We start from the raw sequence: 15,852 nt of genomic DNA, 5'->3' as shown, positions 1-15,852 counted from the left end.
TAAAATATATTTCATCGAGTAGATTTTTGTTTATGTTTATTATGTTCTCATTTTTGTTTTTATCTATTTTAGTTTATTTTGTGGCTTTGTTGACTGTTGTATTTTTGATGATTTTTTTTCTTTGTTCATATTTAAAGAAATGAGAAATGCAACGATGTATTGGGGAAAACTGTTGTCAAGCTGTAACCAAGAGATTTGATGGAAAAGTAGGAATTTGTAAAATATGTTTGCGGGAGAGTGGGAGAAGTAGACATGCATGTAAGGGTCACTCACTCCTGCACGCAGACATAAGCATAAGTATCTCTGTCTAAACGAATAGTGAACTAATTTGAAGGAAGACCAGTGGTGACTTTAAAAAAGTAAAAGGAGGAAGCAGACAGGAAGTGATGGCTGTGTGGAGACTGATGACTACTCGCACGAGAGGAAAGGAATACTCACCGAGTGTATCAGACGCCACCTTGAATATAGCTCAATGAATCTACATCCACTAGAGAGATCCGCAGTCTATCAACAAGGCCTAGAATATAAACTCTTTGAATCACCACTAGGCGTATACGAACGACATTATCAAAGGCCATGGGAAAAACTGCAACTTAATGCAATAGCCCAGACACGTGGAGGGAGAACTTGACAAGGAACCTTCTCAAGTAAGAGCCAAAAGGACTTGGAAGCCACAGTGTCATTCAAGTTAAATATTTGTCCTGTTATAAAGAAAGCGGGGACCAAGAAGAAGAGGGAGAGAAGATAAAATCATAATTGAATATGAATTACTATTATCGTCGACCCATCCGTAGCTTGAAGTATAGTCGTGCCGTTTCTCAAAGGCCTGGCCACGGTGATTTCCGGTGACCCAACGCTTTGGCCGTAGAAGCCATGATTGCAGCCATTGACTCTGATCAGATCGTCCTTCTCACGAACCGCAACTCCACAGATACAGGTTACCGCCCTGTCAGCACGCTCTTTGTAGCAAGGCCACGTACGAATCTGAACCTGAGTGGTAGGAAGCCAGGAATGTCAAAATGCAAACTTATCATTTAATTTCATTAGGAATGAATGTTAGAGTGAGAATGTTAATGTCGTAAACGAGAACGTTGTTGTTGCAATGTCGATGTTGAATTACGTGACGTAATCAGTGTGTGTGTGTGTGAGAGAGAGAGAGAACTGACAATTGGTTCAAAGAACAAATGAGACAGTCTTTGAATTCCAATAGGAACATATCTTCATCTCACACTCCCTAGTTAACCAACACTATACAAAACAGTCAGATATCCAGTTGAGTTTCCCAAGTCCAAATGCATGTCTACAAAGTCTTGTCACGAAAAGCTTAAGACTCATAGCCAAAATGTTATGTCTTTTACATGTCTATATTCGAAGGATATCTACCAACTTCATCATAGATCATCATATTTGAAGAGTGCAAGAAAATATTGAAAAAAGCGCTTAATTGTAAATGCAAGAATTATTTTCTCATAGGGTTGTTTTTACCTAAACCCCAGATTTCTGAAGCACATGTCAACACTGATTTACCTGGGAAGTCAAACAGTTTCCAAAAGATGGATGGGTGTTCTTTTCCTTTAAATGCATAGCACAGTATATGCTCATCTTAGTAGAAAAGTGTGTTCCTAGATAGGTAATTTTTACTTTCACTTTTGGATTCCCATACAATTTTTCATTGGAGAAGAGGTCACCACCTTTCCTAAAAAGCATAACATTAATTTTATCCAAATTGACAGTCAGCTTCAGCTTACAAGTAACTGATTAACTTGAGTTATACACTAAAATTCAACAGAATGTAATTCGTTTGTATTTGATGGCATTTTCTTCACACCAACCGACCAGAATGCCACTAGCCAAGACATCAAAAAGCGCACATGGTGTAGTGATCCTCCAACAACGAGTCGGTCTCCTCTGTATTACCCACACACCCCACTCTCTCTATAACACCATGATATACTCCTGCCTTTCTGTGAGGTCACTAGCCACAGTTTGTTCTCAGTGTCTCTCGTGCTTTGGTATGTCTATCATGTCAGACCAAAGAGAAAACTTTGCAATCACGGCGTGTGGTTTGTTTTTCCTGTATCTGGTGTATCCTGCTTGCACCATTTTCTTGCCAACACTTTGCGCTTGTATGGTGTCAGTAATGTGCCATACTTTCACTGAAATTGTTTCTTGCAGGAGGTGTTTTATCGAAGCAGCACAAGTTTCGTATGAATCCTCTCCAGTTTCTGATATACCGAAGAACCTCGGGTTGTCTGAGTGCAAAAAGCCTTCCCCTTATCAAGGTTGTCGCCGAAGACCCGAAGAGACTGGTCTACATGATGTTTTAGTCTCTCAGTATTCTGCTCGAGTGACTCTTGTTTTTGTTTGACTTGCTATAACTCCACAAACAGTTTATCAATGTCAGAATATCAAATCGTCTCTAACATCACCTATGTGGCATTTGGGTATAAAGACTTTATGCAAAGATAGAAATGTGTATGTGTAAGTAAATATCTTTTATAGTACCGATATAATTCTGCTATATTTACATTGCGTGTAAAGCGGAAGACTCATTTGACTGTTTCATCAATATCCCTGAGAAAGTGAAAAAATAAAAACCTTGACAATTGAACCTTGGTAACTTTGATTGTATTCCTCAGCTTCAATAACAGAGCACCAAAAAATAAATAAATAAATAAACCTTGAGCTGCGTGAATGACTTCTGCTACAACGGTATGAAAAATAATAGAGGTATTCAGCTGCACTTTACCTCAAAATCCCTTTGGACATTTTCGTAGGCAGTGTAGTCACCCACTTTAAACAGATGGAACTGTCTGGAACAAATAGAACTTCTGTTTTCCAGAGTTTTCCCCATTATTTAATTTTATTCTAAATTAACAGCTACGTTAGACATGCAGATTAAATAAACACTACAGTACTAATGCTGCTTTATTTAAAAATGTATTGCTTCTGACCCTTGTTCTCCAGTCCTGTGATGTGTGGATCTGTTACAATGCTGCAGAGCTTTGAATCCCTTTGCTCAACATCAACCTGTGTGATGAGAATCAGGTAAAAAAATAAGAAAAGAAAAAGCATAGATTTGTTTACAATTTCGATATTTCGTGGCACGTTTAGAGAGCCTAAATATATATATAAGAACAAGAGAAGCAAATAAAGACATAAATGGGTTAATGAAGTTGAGAACGGTAAGTACATGTACAAAAGCGAACACAAGAAAGTGACAGTAAATCATGTCTCATCTTTTGCAAAGATCGACTTGAAGTGCTTTCCACTCATCCTGATATAATTTGACCTCACCCCGCACACTGTCGCAAGGGACCGGTTCGTACAGGAGTAGCATCTTAGAACACATAGCTCTGTGCGTAAATGAATGCACAAGGGAGGCTAGTACTGAAACCTTTATGAATTGTCCCGCTATAGGTTACTTCCCTTTAACAGCTTAAATATTTTTTAAAAAAAAGTCAGCCAATGACATATATTTCGTTATGTTTGAAAGTAGGTGAAGGTTCTGTGATCAAGCGTCATGTTAAAATCGGTTACTGGTTACTCAATTCAACATGGATTTGTACACAAACAACCAAAAATAAATTGAAAAGAGTAATATTCAAATTCTAATGTATATTCTAATAAATACGTGTTTCTTTGGTACTTTAAGTTTGTTAATATCGTCTAAATAATTGTGTGTTAATTTCTATCGTTTGACCTACTTTCCGATCTTAAAATGTACACTACATAAATGTTCGAAAAAATTATCTTCAAAAAGGAGTATCATAGATAGTTGTCAATGATGAAGATCAATAGAAATAATTTTTTTTAACTACCCGTCGACATTTCATCCGCTGTGTCTACAGAACGCATTGCAGGCTTTCACCTTACGTCGGGAACGAGATTTAGAAAGTATTATCAGTGATTTAACAGACGAATTAGACATGTTTATACGCAAGCTTTCTTTAAAAGGGGGAGGTGGGGGGAGGTAAAGAAAGAGGTATTTTCACGAATGAAAAGTGCGCAATAAAATCACAATTTTTGCAAATATCTACATCTGTAGTAAGCAATCCGCTGAACGTTAATATACTATGTTTATTTATAGGGGACACAATCGTACTAGTTGTACTTTCTGAATTGATACAGCAAAGTCTATTCTTTGATTTTGTCAAAGGTCACAATGGACTTTACGAACTGCTGACCTGAAAATAAAATATGAATTGTTGGGAAAAAAATAAACCCATTTAGATTTTGCATCTTTGATATTTCTTTACTACTATTATTATAATATTTTACTTTTATCATGTGTCTATATTTTGTACTGTCTTGTGTTAACCTTGCTGTACTATATGTTTATGTGTGTAAAACTGCAAACTAGAAAGGGAGAAAAGAGGTTTTGCCACATAGTCTTATTTAAAATTAAGATGCTCTTTGATGTAGTTCACTTTATTTACCTGTACCGAGGGAATAATAAAAGCTTTGAATATTTGCTGATACGGCGAAGCATCCGCGACGACTATATTAGCAAAGGAGACCAGCAAGTCCTTGGTTGCCATCCTGTATCTGAGTCTTGCTGGCCACGACTGACACCGTCGTTGACGCTTCTTGAAGCGTGTTGTTCCAGTCTGATGTGCGTATTACGTATCTGCAATCCTGTGACACTACCACGGGGGCTGTAAGAAAGCATTCACACACATAGAAAAGCATTCAAATTTTATCCTTTCCAAACTATATTTAAAATTCTCTTAATCTAGCTGTAAATTTTGATATTTCTTGAGGACAAAGAAAACTAATTATGAGATGAGGGCAGCGTTACCAAAGTGAACGACGGGAAATTTATCTGGTCTCAACTAACCTTGACCCCGGCCTGCAGAACCATTGACCAACAAGAAAATCCCAATACAACAGTTAGTATTTGCCACAGACGAGTTGCATAAGACAGGAAGTGTTGACCTTATGACCACATCTTGTTTGTCTTCATCAGTACGTATTGAGATGTGAGAGGGATCTGTCTGTGTAAAAACGGTTTGGCTAAGACAGATATGACAGTACAAAATACTTTCATAAAGAACATATTATGCGCGTTACTCATATATTATATACTTTCGCATTCTTATGTAGTAAACATTTTGTTCTAATAACGTAGCCCATGTTGTAAGGAGACCTGCTGTATGCTGGCGATTAATGTGTTTGAGGTAGGAGGTAAAAGGCTTAAGATCCTCCCTTCCTACCTTGCAGAAATAGTATACGACTCCCCAGGGGATGGGAAATCTCTAGAAAAGGTGAACCTTTTAAAATTGGAGGCCCTACAGTTGTACACGCAGATGACATTTTAGAAGCCATACCAAGCCTACTACCCTCTGTTATCTGAAAGACACTTAAGGATAGTTTTTAAGGTTTAGCGTGTTTTAACACAGTATACAGTGAAGGTGGATGGCCTAAATAGAAAAATCAAGAACAAACTTCTTGCCTCCTTAGTTACGACGCAGTTACTCCACGGACAGTGCTTTGTGTTATTTTACTCCAGGAAATCTTTCTCTTAGTTATAACTACGGTCACAGGGGTAAAGAAACACCCGCTTTATAACTACAGGAACAAGACGCCTTTACTCACTTGCTCTTACAGCGGACAACTTACTCTTGCTTTATTATTGCAATCCCTGCTTAAATTCCCCTATTTCTCTCTGTTTGATATGGCTGTGTTTAGCGAGAGTTTTGGCAGTCTACATGTAATTTACAGTCTCAACCTGTTATTGATACTTACTTGTATTCCAGCCCAGTACGTCCGAGCGCTCTCCAGCCAGGGTCCTTTCTTCATCGCATTTTGCTTGTAAAATGCACGCACCTTACAACCAACCTGTCAAGGATTCGAAAGAGACTTTAATATGAACACGACCACAAAAGTTATGAATCTCTCTTTCTCTGTCACTCTCGCCTGGTCTCAGAAATGGGTGGGAGGAAACAGGGTTGACTTTATTGCAGATAGGGAGATGCAAGGGAACATTAGGATGTGGGCGGGGACGAGACTTTACAATGATAAACTGGATTCTAGTGTGTTGACACTGATTGTAAAAATCCACTTATCTCACAACCTCCCATGTTTAAAGAGCTGTCCAACTGTTCTCTCTCTCTCTTCCTCCCTCTCTTTCTCTCGTTTGTTCTTTCTCAGACTCTGACTTCTTCTCTCTTCTTTTCTCTATTACTATTTCGCTTTTTTTTCTTTGTCTTGCCACATTCTTTACTGCTATTGTTAACCCTACTATGCTTTCGGGTACCTATGCGTGACTCACAAATCTTCCATTAGGCTGATACTTCATGTATTTTGTTGATCTCATTTTAAACGTCAGCAGCATATGTTAGTTTCACCTCCTCTAAATTGTCTAATTTATCACCAGTAGAAAGACAGTAATTCAATAGAAAAACAATAACAACAGTAAATGCTGTAATTATATCTCGTATTTAATATTGACAAAATATATAAGTACGTCCTTCTGTTACGCCTTACGATCACTCTTGTCTGCAGTTAACATGTGATTATAAGCTCACGTTCTTGTTGAGGAGACCCGCCAGTTGAGCCCCGTCCAGTATCGCAGATCGCCCCGGTTCACTGACGACTTCTGGCGGCACTTTAGGGTCCTCCAGGCCATTAAACAGCCAGACGAACTCAAAGGCTTGATCCGGGTCGTTGCCGCTAAAGGTCAGGTCACAGGTGAAGTAGAAGGTCTTTTGCTCTATCACAGGTCCCCGGAAAGTCGGAGGGTCAGTCAGCTGAGGGTAGGCCTCTGCCGACAGAAGAGAGAGCAGAACAACTGATGGACTCTCATGGTTAGTAAACACGTTTGCGAAATTAGCAGACAGTGCACGGGGACGTAGCACATGACAATTACATTCAGCGAAACTCAAAATGCCTTTTCCTCTCCCAAACCAAACTTGTCTATGGCTGTCATACTTGTAGTCCGTCTTAAATTGTGTCTTACTGAGATTTGTTTCCTTACACAGACACTCAGACGTCCATATATTACAGTGATGCATTTGTATACAAGAAAACTGATTCACCCACCTTTGCAGTCGGGTGGAAAACCTGTAGGAGACCACTTTCCAGCGGGACATGGTGCGTCCTTTCCTTTTAAAATAGAGTTGTCTTACAATACATCTTAACTATCATACCACTTACATAGCTAAAACAACACAATCTGCGCTCACTACTCTCCCCGTCTGCTTGATTCTCGCAAAATCTTATTTTTAAAATTGAGGTACAGATGAAACGTGCATGAACAGTCGGAGAAATGTGTAGACAAAAGGATGTAAACAACAATAAAACAGTTTTTTTAATTACCTGCACAATACGCCATCGGGCAGGCTGGTGTTGGATGTAGATAATAAATAAAAAAACCCTCACAGTTCTTGACCCCGATGTTGACAGCCTGTCCACAGCAAGGGGTGTAGGAGGCGCCACCAGACTGGAAGTTCGCGCATGCTCGCCTCGTTTGGATGCCGTCACTTACAGAGGGGTGAGTACCATTCAGCCATATTGGAACAGTTGTCCCGCACTGAACACGCACACATTGCAGAAGAGCATGAAATGAGTCTGTTTGTGCAAGATAGTTACAGGCATTGCAATATGATATTTCTTTTCTTCTGTAACATTGTTTTCATTGTGTAACCAACACTATCATGTCATTAAGTGCAAGTAGAATATTTTTTTGTACGTGTGAATAACATTTTTTTCTCTCTTTTTGACAGATAGACTATGAAAATCTTCATTTTCCTACCTTGAAATTATTGACACATGTTTCAGGCATTTTACTCTCAGCATCTACCACAAACCGGTACCAGCCCGCGTTTAGGTCAAAGTCGCAGAGTGGAGGCTCTGGGTAGGTCGTCTCATATGAGACACTGCGTTGAACGTCCGTCAGGTTCTGGTAAGTTTTCATTGAGACAAGGGTCAGGCATTTGCCTGGGCAGCGACATCTAGACATGAACAAATAGGGAAATTGATAAACATCGTAGTTATCATTCTGTTGATTGTTAGTATTGCTAGTGGTTAAATTACTGTCACTGTAATCATGTGGGGGTCCAATTAGTTTTCTGTACTTATTTTAGATTTCCTGGTTTTTTCAACATGAATTAAAACAAGTACAGTAAACACTTTGTGTTCAGACTTTCTAAAATCCACAAAACCAGGTCTGGTGTGCAAGGAGCCCCCCGCTGGACTCTCGGCATGATATCGCGTGAAAATTCTTATGACGAGGACCTACTATAGCCGGCTGTTGCACAATAATTTGCTGCAACGAGGGGTCCTTGAATACCAGGCCAGGTCGTAGCTGATAGTGAAACTGAGTATAGTCTACTTTCCACAACCATGATTTTAAATACCATTAATTTCAAGTTCATTTCTTTAACTGTTGCAAAATAAAGTTTTCAAAATCAGGCCGTGTAATTTTCTATTTCACTCTCTCATTCGCTCGGTCATGCTTACTTATCATCCAATTACGCCTGACTGAAGAATGATATAAAAACTAACTCCAGATAGGAGCATGTGTCCCGTGATTGTAAAAGAAATGTTTCGGCCTGATTTCAACAAAATCTTGCAGTAGACCATAAATAGTCGGTAGCCAGAATTTCTTTTTTTGAACAAGTGAAAATGACAAGAAAGAACATTTCGCTGCTGTGAATAAAGACCATATTTGTTCGATTTAAATTACTAATTTGAAAAGAAGGTAAGAAGAATGCAGAAGTAGCCTAGAAGCAGTAAGGAAACAATACCAAAAAGAGCAAAGGTCGCTTCAGAGAGAATTTTCTAACAGTTTAACACGGACTAAAATTGCATTATCAGTTTTACAGCGATATAAAAGTCTTAAATTAACAAAGTGTTGGGTTTTTTAAAATTAATTTTCATTAATGTTAGCAATTTCTTAATAAATAACACTTTCTTTATAAATGCATATGGTAGCTGACAGCTAACGAAAACATTGTTGTGAATTGTATGATTACAGTACATGTAAACGTTGTGTTAATAATAAGTAAGTAGACGTATGTTAGGAATAAGTATATCGTGTTGAAAATGAAAAACTCCGTTTCCAATTTTGTGTAGAAATAGTGTGATCATATTTATTACTTAGATTACTATGATGATCTACTCATTACATCTTTATAATGAAGACAAGTATGACACTATTTTAAAACTTACAGAATCTTTTTATTTCACATTTAATACTTTGCCTGATACTACAGTTGACCCTTTGAGAACAAGTCCTCTTAATTGCATGAGTACATTTGTGAAGAGGATTCAGCTAACGGTCATTGTGTTAATCTGTAAAAACAATAGAATCAGCCATTCGCTGCTCCTCCTACTCAGGACAATTAACCACAAAGCAACCAGGAACATAAAGTGCAGCAACAAATAGGATGAGTGACTCATCAGCGCAGTCAGCTCTGTTCTGTGCCATGCAAATATGTTTTATGAAAATGTGCGAGTTTTTCTAGCAGTACATGAATCAGTCTGTATCTCAACAGGATTACATAAAATGCATGCTTGCTTTTGTATCCAATGATGCCAAAGTACAGGGTTGGGCGCTTGTTTATGCTCAATCCTTGTCGGGCTACTTTAGGGATATACATATACCTCTTCTTTTGTACCCGCTTCCCGGCTCAATGCTTGAGACATGATTCTTCACAAAGTGCGAAAAAGGTAGAAAAGCCGAGAAATGGAGAAACGGCAAGTCGTTATGTACGAGGGTAACAGAATAAGTTTAAAAGTTTTACTTTTTTACCTCTAGCCCTCAATCTAAGAAAGGAAACTGAAACACTACCCAAAACGAAGGCCTTAAGAACGAGAAAATTAAAGAGGGAAAGCACAATAGATGTTAACTCCGGCAACTTCAATCTCTGGTCAAAGTTTTGGTCAGATTATCATAAAGAAACACGCCGATCTCGGAAGTTTTTTTTCTTTTATAACGTTCTTTAATATTATTATCTTTCAAAAACTATCTTCGTTCGAAATCCTATCTGATTTAAAATTCTAGCATTTATTGTAATTTTTGTCTCCTTGCTGAGCAAAATGCCGGCTGACAGCGGGTCATGCGAATTGCTGGTCTTGAAAACAATCCAAAAAATGAACATGCCTTTATAAGGATTAATAATGTTCTATCTGATTCTTAGTATACCAGGAACATTTGTACATGGTCATGAGATATAGCAAAAATAATTAAACATAGATGTAAACAACAACAAGCAAACATACACTTCGTTAATACAAGTTCGTGTTGTTATTTTACTTACAAAGTTTATCTCAAATCAAATCATTTTCTAAAGATAAAAAAATTAGGTATAAAAATATTTTAATGCATTAAACTCGGTAGCTCTTTTTTGGTGGGGGTTGGGGTGGGAGCAGAGAACTATTACTTGTCTCGTGTTTCATGGACAAACATTAAACCCCACAACTAGGATGTTGACCATGTTGATGCATCTTAACTCAAGCACCTTCATTCCATCTCAGCTCATTGTTTCGGCGGATTGTCAGAAAAAACATGGCAGTCTCGGATTTTTTTTTAACGTTCTTTATCATCACTATCTGTTGAAGAACGATCCTCTCTCGCGATCCTCAGTTCTGGCAATTACCACAATTTTCGTCTGCCTGCTGCGCAAAATGTCCGTCGACAGTGTATCACACAAATTGCGCGTCTAGGAAACAGTCGATAGAAATACTGTTTAAAAGCTACTCAAAATGTACAAGATTAATTATTTTAAACAATTAACGTACTGTGGAGAGCTGCTACAGCCAGTAAGAGCGATGGAGCAACCCAGTTTGCTGTGTGTGAACACCACATGTCAGGATGTAGAAGCAAGCTGCGTGCTAGCTGTCCTTGGATGATGCTGTTGACGCGGAAGAATACATCGTTCGGTCAGTTTGCGGAACTAGATTATGTTATGCCAAGAATCTCAGTGTGCAAGACCGTATTGTAACGACTGTAATGTATACAAGGCACCTCGTTAGCCAATCGTGCCAAGAGATGTTTTCTAGATATGTTAGTATGTGGGAACACTTTGACAAGTCTCCGATAGGTATCGGCGAAAAAAAGAAACAGGCAGTTCTAAAAATAGCCTCTGGGGAGTCCCCGATCTTAATGCGTTGCTGCACGTGATTGTCTACCATTTACTTCCTTGTTCTTGTAGGCATGGTAACAAGACGATAGGAAAGCAAACTTTTCCCATTTAGAGATTACAATTTTATAAGAAGAAATTGTCAAAAGTAAACAGAGAGAGAATGAGCGATCGACACTTTGGATTATTCGGACGTTCAAAGTTTGCAATTATCGTGCTAAATTACTTTTTCAAAACCATGATAAATGTAGACTGTCAGTGTCCGTTGTGTAGGCGAACACTTACACTAATTTGCTAGAAATAATTCTATTGACTCCAAGCCCCCAGCGTACGTCCCCAATAACGAACTGAAGGTAATTAAGTGTGTCAAGAAAATTATTAACAATCACGAGTTTTTACTACAGAATTCACAAAAGAAGCAATGACTTGAAAATTGCACTTATGGCTTGTTTTCTGAAGTCACGTTACGATCCCCTGGGGACAATCCAGGTATCATAAGTCTCTACCTTAACTACTACACACAACACACATTCGCCACTTAATTTTCTCCACACACGAATGTCTCTTGCCAGGTGGAGGACTCTCAGATTTTCTTGACGACCGTTGTTTCCACCTTTCACCAGCAGTGACACGCTTGACACTTGCATGACGTCAACACGTGTCCCTCTCTTCACCTCGAGGCCGTAACATCTGACCAATCGACACATCGCTCACACTTGATTGACAGGTGGTCATTGTGACTAACTCCTGCCCACTGTACCTCCTTACTTACCCTCACATCAGTAACGCGACAGTAATGGCGTCTAGACTCGTAGTCACTGCTGTGTCCAGTTGGTTGCAACAACAAAGGTCGCTGTCGTCCTGCGCTAGGTACATCTCGACCAACACTAGGTACATCTCGACCAACACTACGTACATCTCGACCAGCACTAGGTACATACTGACGTAAGCGGCCAGCAATTCTCAGGCCCAACTGATTCGGGGGATAAACAGTGGTGAGACATTTGTGGCCCTTGTCCATCCCATCGGCCTGGTGCCGCGAAAGGGCGACTGTTGTGTCCACCTGACGTAGCGCCGCCTATCAGCTGACCCTTTCCCCTTGTACCCGCTTAGCAGCGCGTTCGGTCGACTTGTGTAGGAAGCAGAAGTGCGACATCAACCCTGTGGTTATAGGGCTATTCCTAGTTATCTCATGGCACAGCTATCTTCGGTGTTTCTTCTACTCTATCTTCTGTCTATCACACGTTTATTGTAATGTTTATGTAAGAGCGAGACATAAAAAGACGTACATAAGCTTCGTGGTTATGAGTTTTAATGGAGATACTGCTACACATCTGTGATCTTTTGATGTTTGTTGTCTCCTACTCATCTGTGATGTTTGTTGCACCGTTTGCCTCTGTTTAGGATGGTTCTTCAGTTCTTGTTTTGCATCGTTTCTTACAACAGACATCCTCCACTAACGGCTACTGTCTCCTCTTCTTCTATCTTTGGACTTTGGACTGAACTTGATTTTGTGTTTCCTTTACTGACACTTGAAGTTGTTTTAGAATTGGGGGCCAGTGTGGACTTTTGTACACCAGTGTGGGCCAGTATGGATCCGTGAGGACTATTATTTCTAAAGACTGACAAAAGTCAGACAGATCAGCAACAAAGCAGAGTTAGTGGTCACATATTATTTGTGTATAAACCTAGTGATTGTATATATAATAGAGCTAGTGGTCACACATACCTTGCGGGGTGTAGTGCATGCACGGGAATACTTACATACCAAAGATGACATACAAAGGAATGTGAAAGGTATCCATGTTTTATTACCAGGTAGCCTACAGGTGTGTCTCACTGACCTCCACAACTCTCTTCCTTCTGATCTTTGTAAGGCAGCCAGGGCAAGTTATTTGGTTATTTGGACAGCACGTATACAACCTCTTATACACACAGTGACACAGATATCACACTGGTAGACTGACAAACGCAAGGATATGATGAAACATTAACACACACACACACCTCTGAAACAGACAAACTTGTTGACACTTGTTTTGTAAAGATACAAAATCTGTAATGACGTCATATCTATTACATCATAAGGTGACGACATAATGATAGACTGAAAGTAGAAGAGGACAAACACTAGAAGGCAATTGTCGGTGTAAGAGACTGACACACGACTACACCAAGTGACAAATGTGTCAGTGTCAGTCACCTTCTAGCGGCTAGTCGTCAGGGTAGACAATCACAAGTTGTGACGTACAGCGGGACATGAGGTCAAGTCGGAGAGAGGTAAGGTTGGACAGTTGTAAAGACTTAGGACTAAATACACCGTGATCACGGTTCTTCAGACAGACGACGACTTTTCTCTCCAGACCACGAACACGATCTCCACTCGCCACCCACACCACGTCACTGCGGGCCGTGGCCACGTCTTCGACGTCATGATCCTTCATCACCCGCACTGGGATACCCGCTTCTAGCAGTTCTGTGACCATACCCGACTGATCACTAACGTTACCCCAGTACAACACCAGCACGTCTCTCCACTGTAGACAGGGTGGTGTTGTGCCGCCACTGGTAGAGGTCAATGTTGTAGATGTTGTTGTGCTTCTCGCTGTCAACATGGATATAAACAATAGCATCTTGACGTCATCACGTAAACAGAGAGACACACGTCACTAACACAATCTTATTTACAAGACTGTTTCTCGCCCGCTCGTTATTTATCACATAGGTAAGTGTTTAACTGTAAACAACGTTACACTACACAATACACACACCTACCTGTAACACCAACACGGAGACTGTGTAGGAAGCTGGCCACCTCACGACCGCACGTGACGCAGTAAACTGGCCTACGACCTGAGTGACCCTGACCTCGGTGATTCAGTCGTGTGACTGGCGGGCCGTCTGTGTGGTCGGGCACACCTCGTTCTCTGTACGGCAGTACTTCACGGTGTCTAGTGATCTTCAGGTCCTTCTCGACTTCCCTGACGACGGCCGGAGGAGAGCGGAGGGGTCTGGTTAAATATTCCACTTGCCAGCCGGCGGGTGTGTTGTCATGTAAACAACTTGCCGCCCACAGATGGAGACGAGGAACTCGTGTCAGCAGCAACTCACAAAAAGACTGCAAGCAGTTGCTTCTGTAGCCAAGACAGAGGATGTAGTTACACGTGTTACACTGTGTACTATTTTTAATGTGTGATTCTGTTTGTGTATCATGTGTAATGTTGTTACCAAAAATGTCATCAAGTGATGTCACAATAATGACACGTGTTGCAAGACAATCTGTGTAACAGCCGATGCTTTAAAACAAATCTATGTTGACAACACAACACCTCCATCAGGTGTCACAACTGTTGAGGAAACATCACCTGTTAAGCACAAAACAGTTTTAATCCAGTAAATGCAGACAACATCTACCTGTGTGTCTATCATTACATCAACACGCTGTACAACTCACCTGTTGTACTCCGCGTACTTCATCAGCGATGACGTACAACGACCCTCCGCTGCCGCGTGACAACACTCGTTGACGGCCTTCACTCCACGTCTCGCCACCAACTCATACTGCAGGAGGTGAGGCTGACCGGGTGATACACCTGCTGACTGTGTGTCTTTACTGTCCTGGCAGCAACAGGTGATAGCAAACATGGTGCACGCTGCACGACTATCACTCACGTACTGACAACGTAGACGTGGTGACCACATCGCAGCCACTCTATGGCCATCAGCAGCAGCACCACAGTTTTACCTGTACCCGGGCGGTCCGGTGGACAAAAGTGTGGGAGGCGCCGTGTGTAGCAGTGAACTTGCTCCGGGAAGAGTGTTTATTAACAGCAGTGTAGCACTCTCCTGTCCACCACACGGCCTCACCCAGGGTCTTGACACTCAAACACGTGGACAAGGACATGTGCAGGGCACAGTCACTGTTGTCGCCGGACCACAGAACCTACACAAACAAATGTTGGATACTTCAGCTCCATCTTACTATTCAAATAAACGACAACATATATATATCGAGCGGTTTTACATTATTTACTACAAAGTGGTTTAATACATTTAGTGATATGTTTTTTTCTTGATGATGAATTGATGATATAAAATTAAACCAAACATTGGAAGTATTACTTAATTCTCTCTTTGTCATAACGGTCTACTGTCCACTAAGAGTTGTATGTCGTGAAGCATGAATTCTTCTCTTAACTTTGATTTCTTCACCAATAAATACTGTCACCTCCGCAATCTAACGCCAACCGGAAACAATAGCTATTGTTAACTTTGTGAAAATAGTTTAGCTGAGTGAATAAACAAAGTAACCTCACTAACTATTTACAAACTGTAGAAGAATGTTCATAAAATATTTACAGTATAAAACCTCGATTTCACGTTTTCTCAGGGCCAAGGGCCATCATAACGTGACATAGAGGAAACACATTTAATTGCTTCAGGTGACCATCCCAGAAATGGAGAAGTATGCTAGACACGCATGTCACAATCTGTGCTAAACCATATTTTACGCATTAGTCCAACAGGTGAGCAGCAAGGTTGTTGAACGTGTGTACACAAGACTTATGTCCCAGTGGGAGGAACTCATCAAGGTGGCTGTCCTGTGAGTTGTGCTCGTATTACACACATCACCGTGTTTCCGCACGTTGCACGTGTCCCAACATGTCGCTGCCCCGAGGGGGCCTGAAGGCAAACTTCCCTCAGTGTCCAGCGCTGTGAGGGCTTCGGACACTTGTTGGTGGTGACATGTTGACATTCTGAATAG

General features: G+C 40.5%; 1 protein-coding gene across 1 annotated transcript in view; it reads right to left on the bottom strand.

Annotated features, from left to right (window-relative positions):
* Positions 1-15,852, bottom strand: part of LOC112554923 (von Willebrand factor D and EGF domain-containing protein-like) — a 535,332-nt gene that overhangs the window by 8,905 nt on the left and 510,575 nt on the right. Inside the window, exons 9-11 of the mRNA XM_025222993.1 lie at positions 2,955-3,030; positions 2,750-2,814; positions 772-990 (exon numbers count right to left, since the gene is read on the bottom strand). Of these exons, the coding sequence (XP_025078778.1) occupies positions 772-990; positions 2,750-2,814; positions 2,955-3,030 (360 nt within the window). The remainder of the gene's footprint in view (positions 1-771; positions 991-2,749; positions 2,815-2,954; positions 3,031-15,852) is intronic.

This window comes from Pomacea canaliculata, linkage group LG14 (assembly GCF_003073045.1).
Source record: "Pomacea canaliculata isolate SZHN2017 linkage group LG14, ASM307304v1, whole genome shotgun sequence".
Lineage (NCBI taxonomy): Eukaryota > Metazoa > Mollusca > Gastropoda > Architaenioglossa > Ampullariidae > Pomacea > Pomacea canaliculata.
Note: the sequence above shows the minus strand (reverse complement) of the source record. Positions and strands in the feature narration are given on the sequence as shown.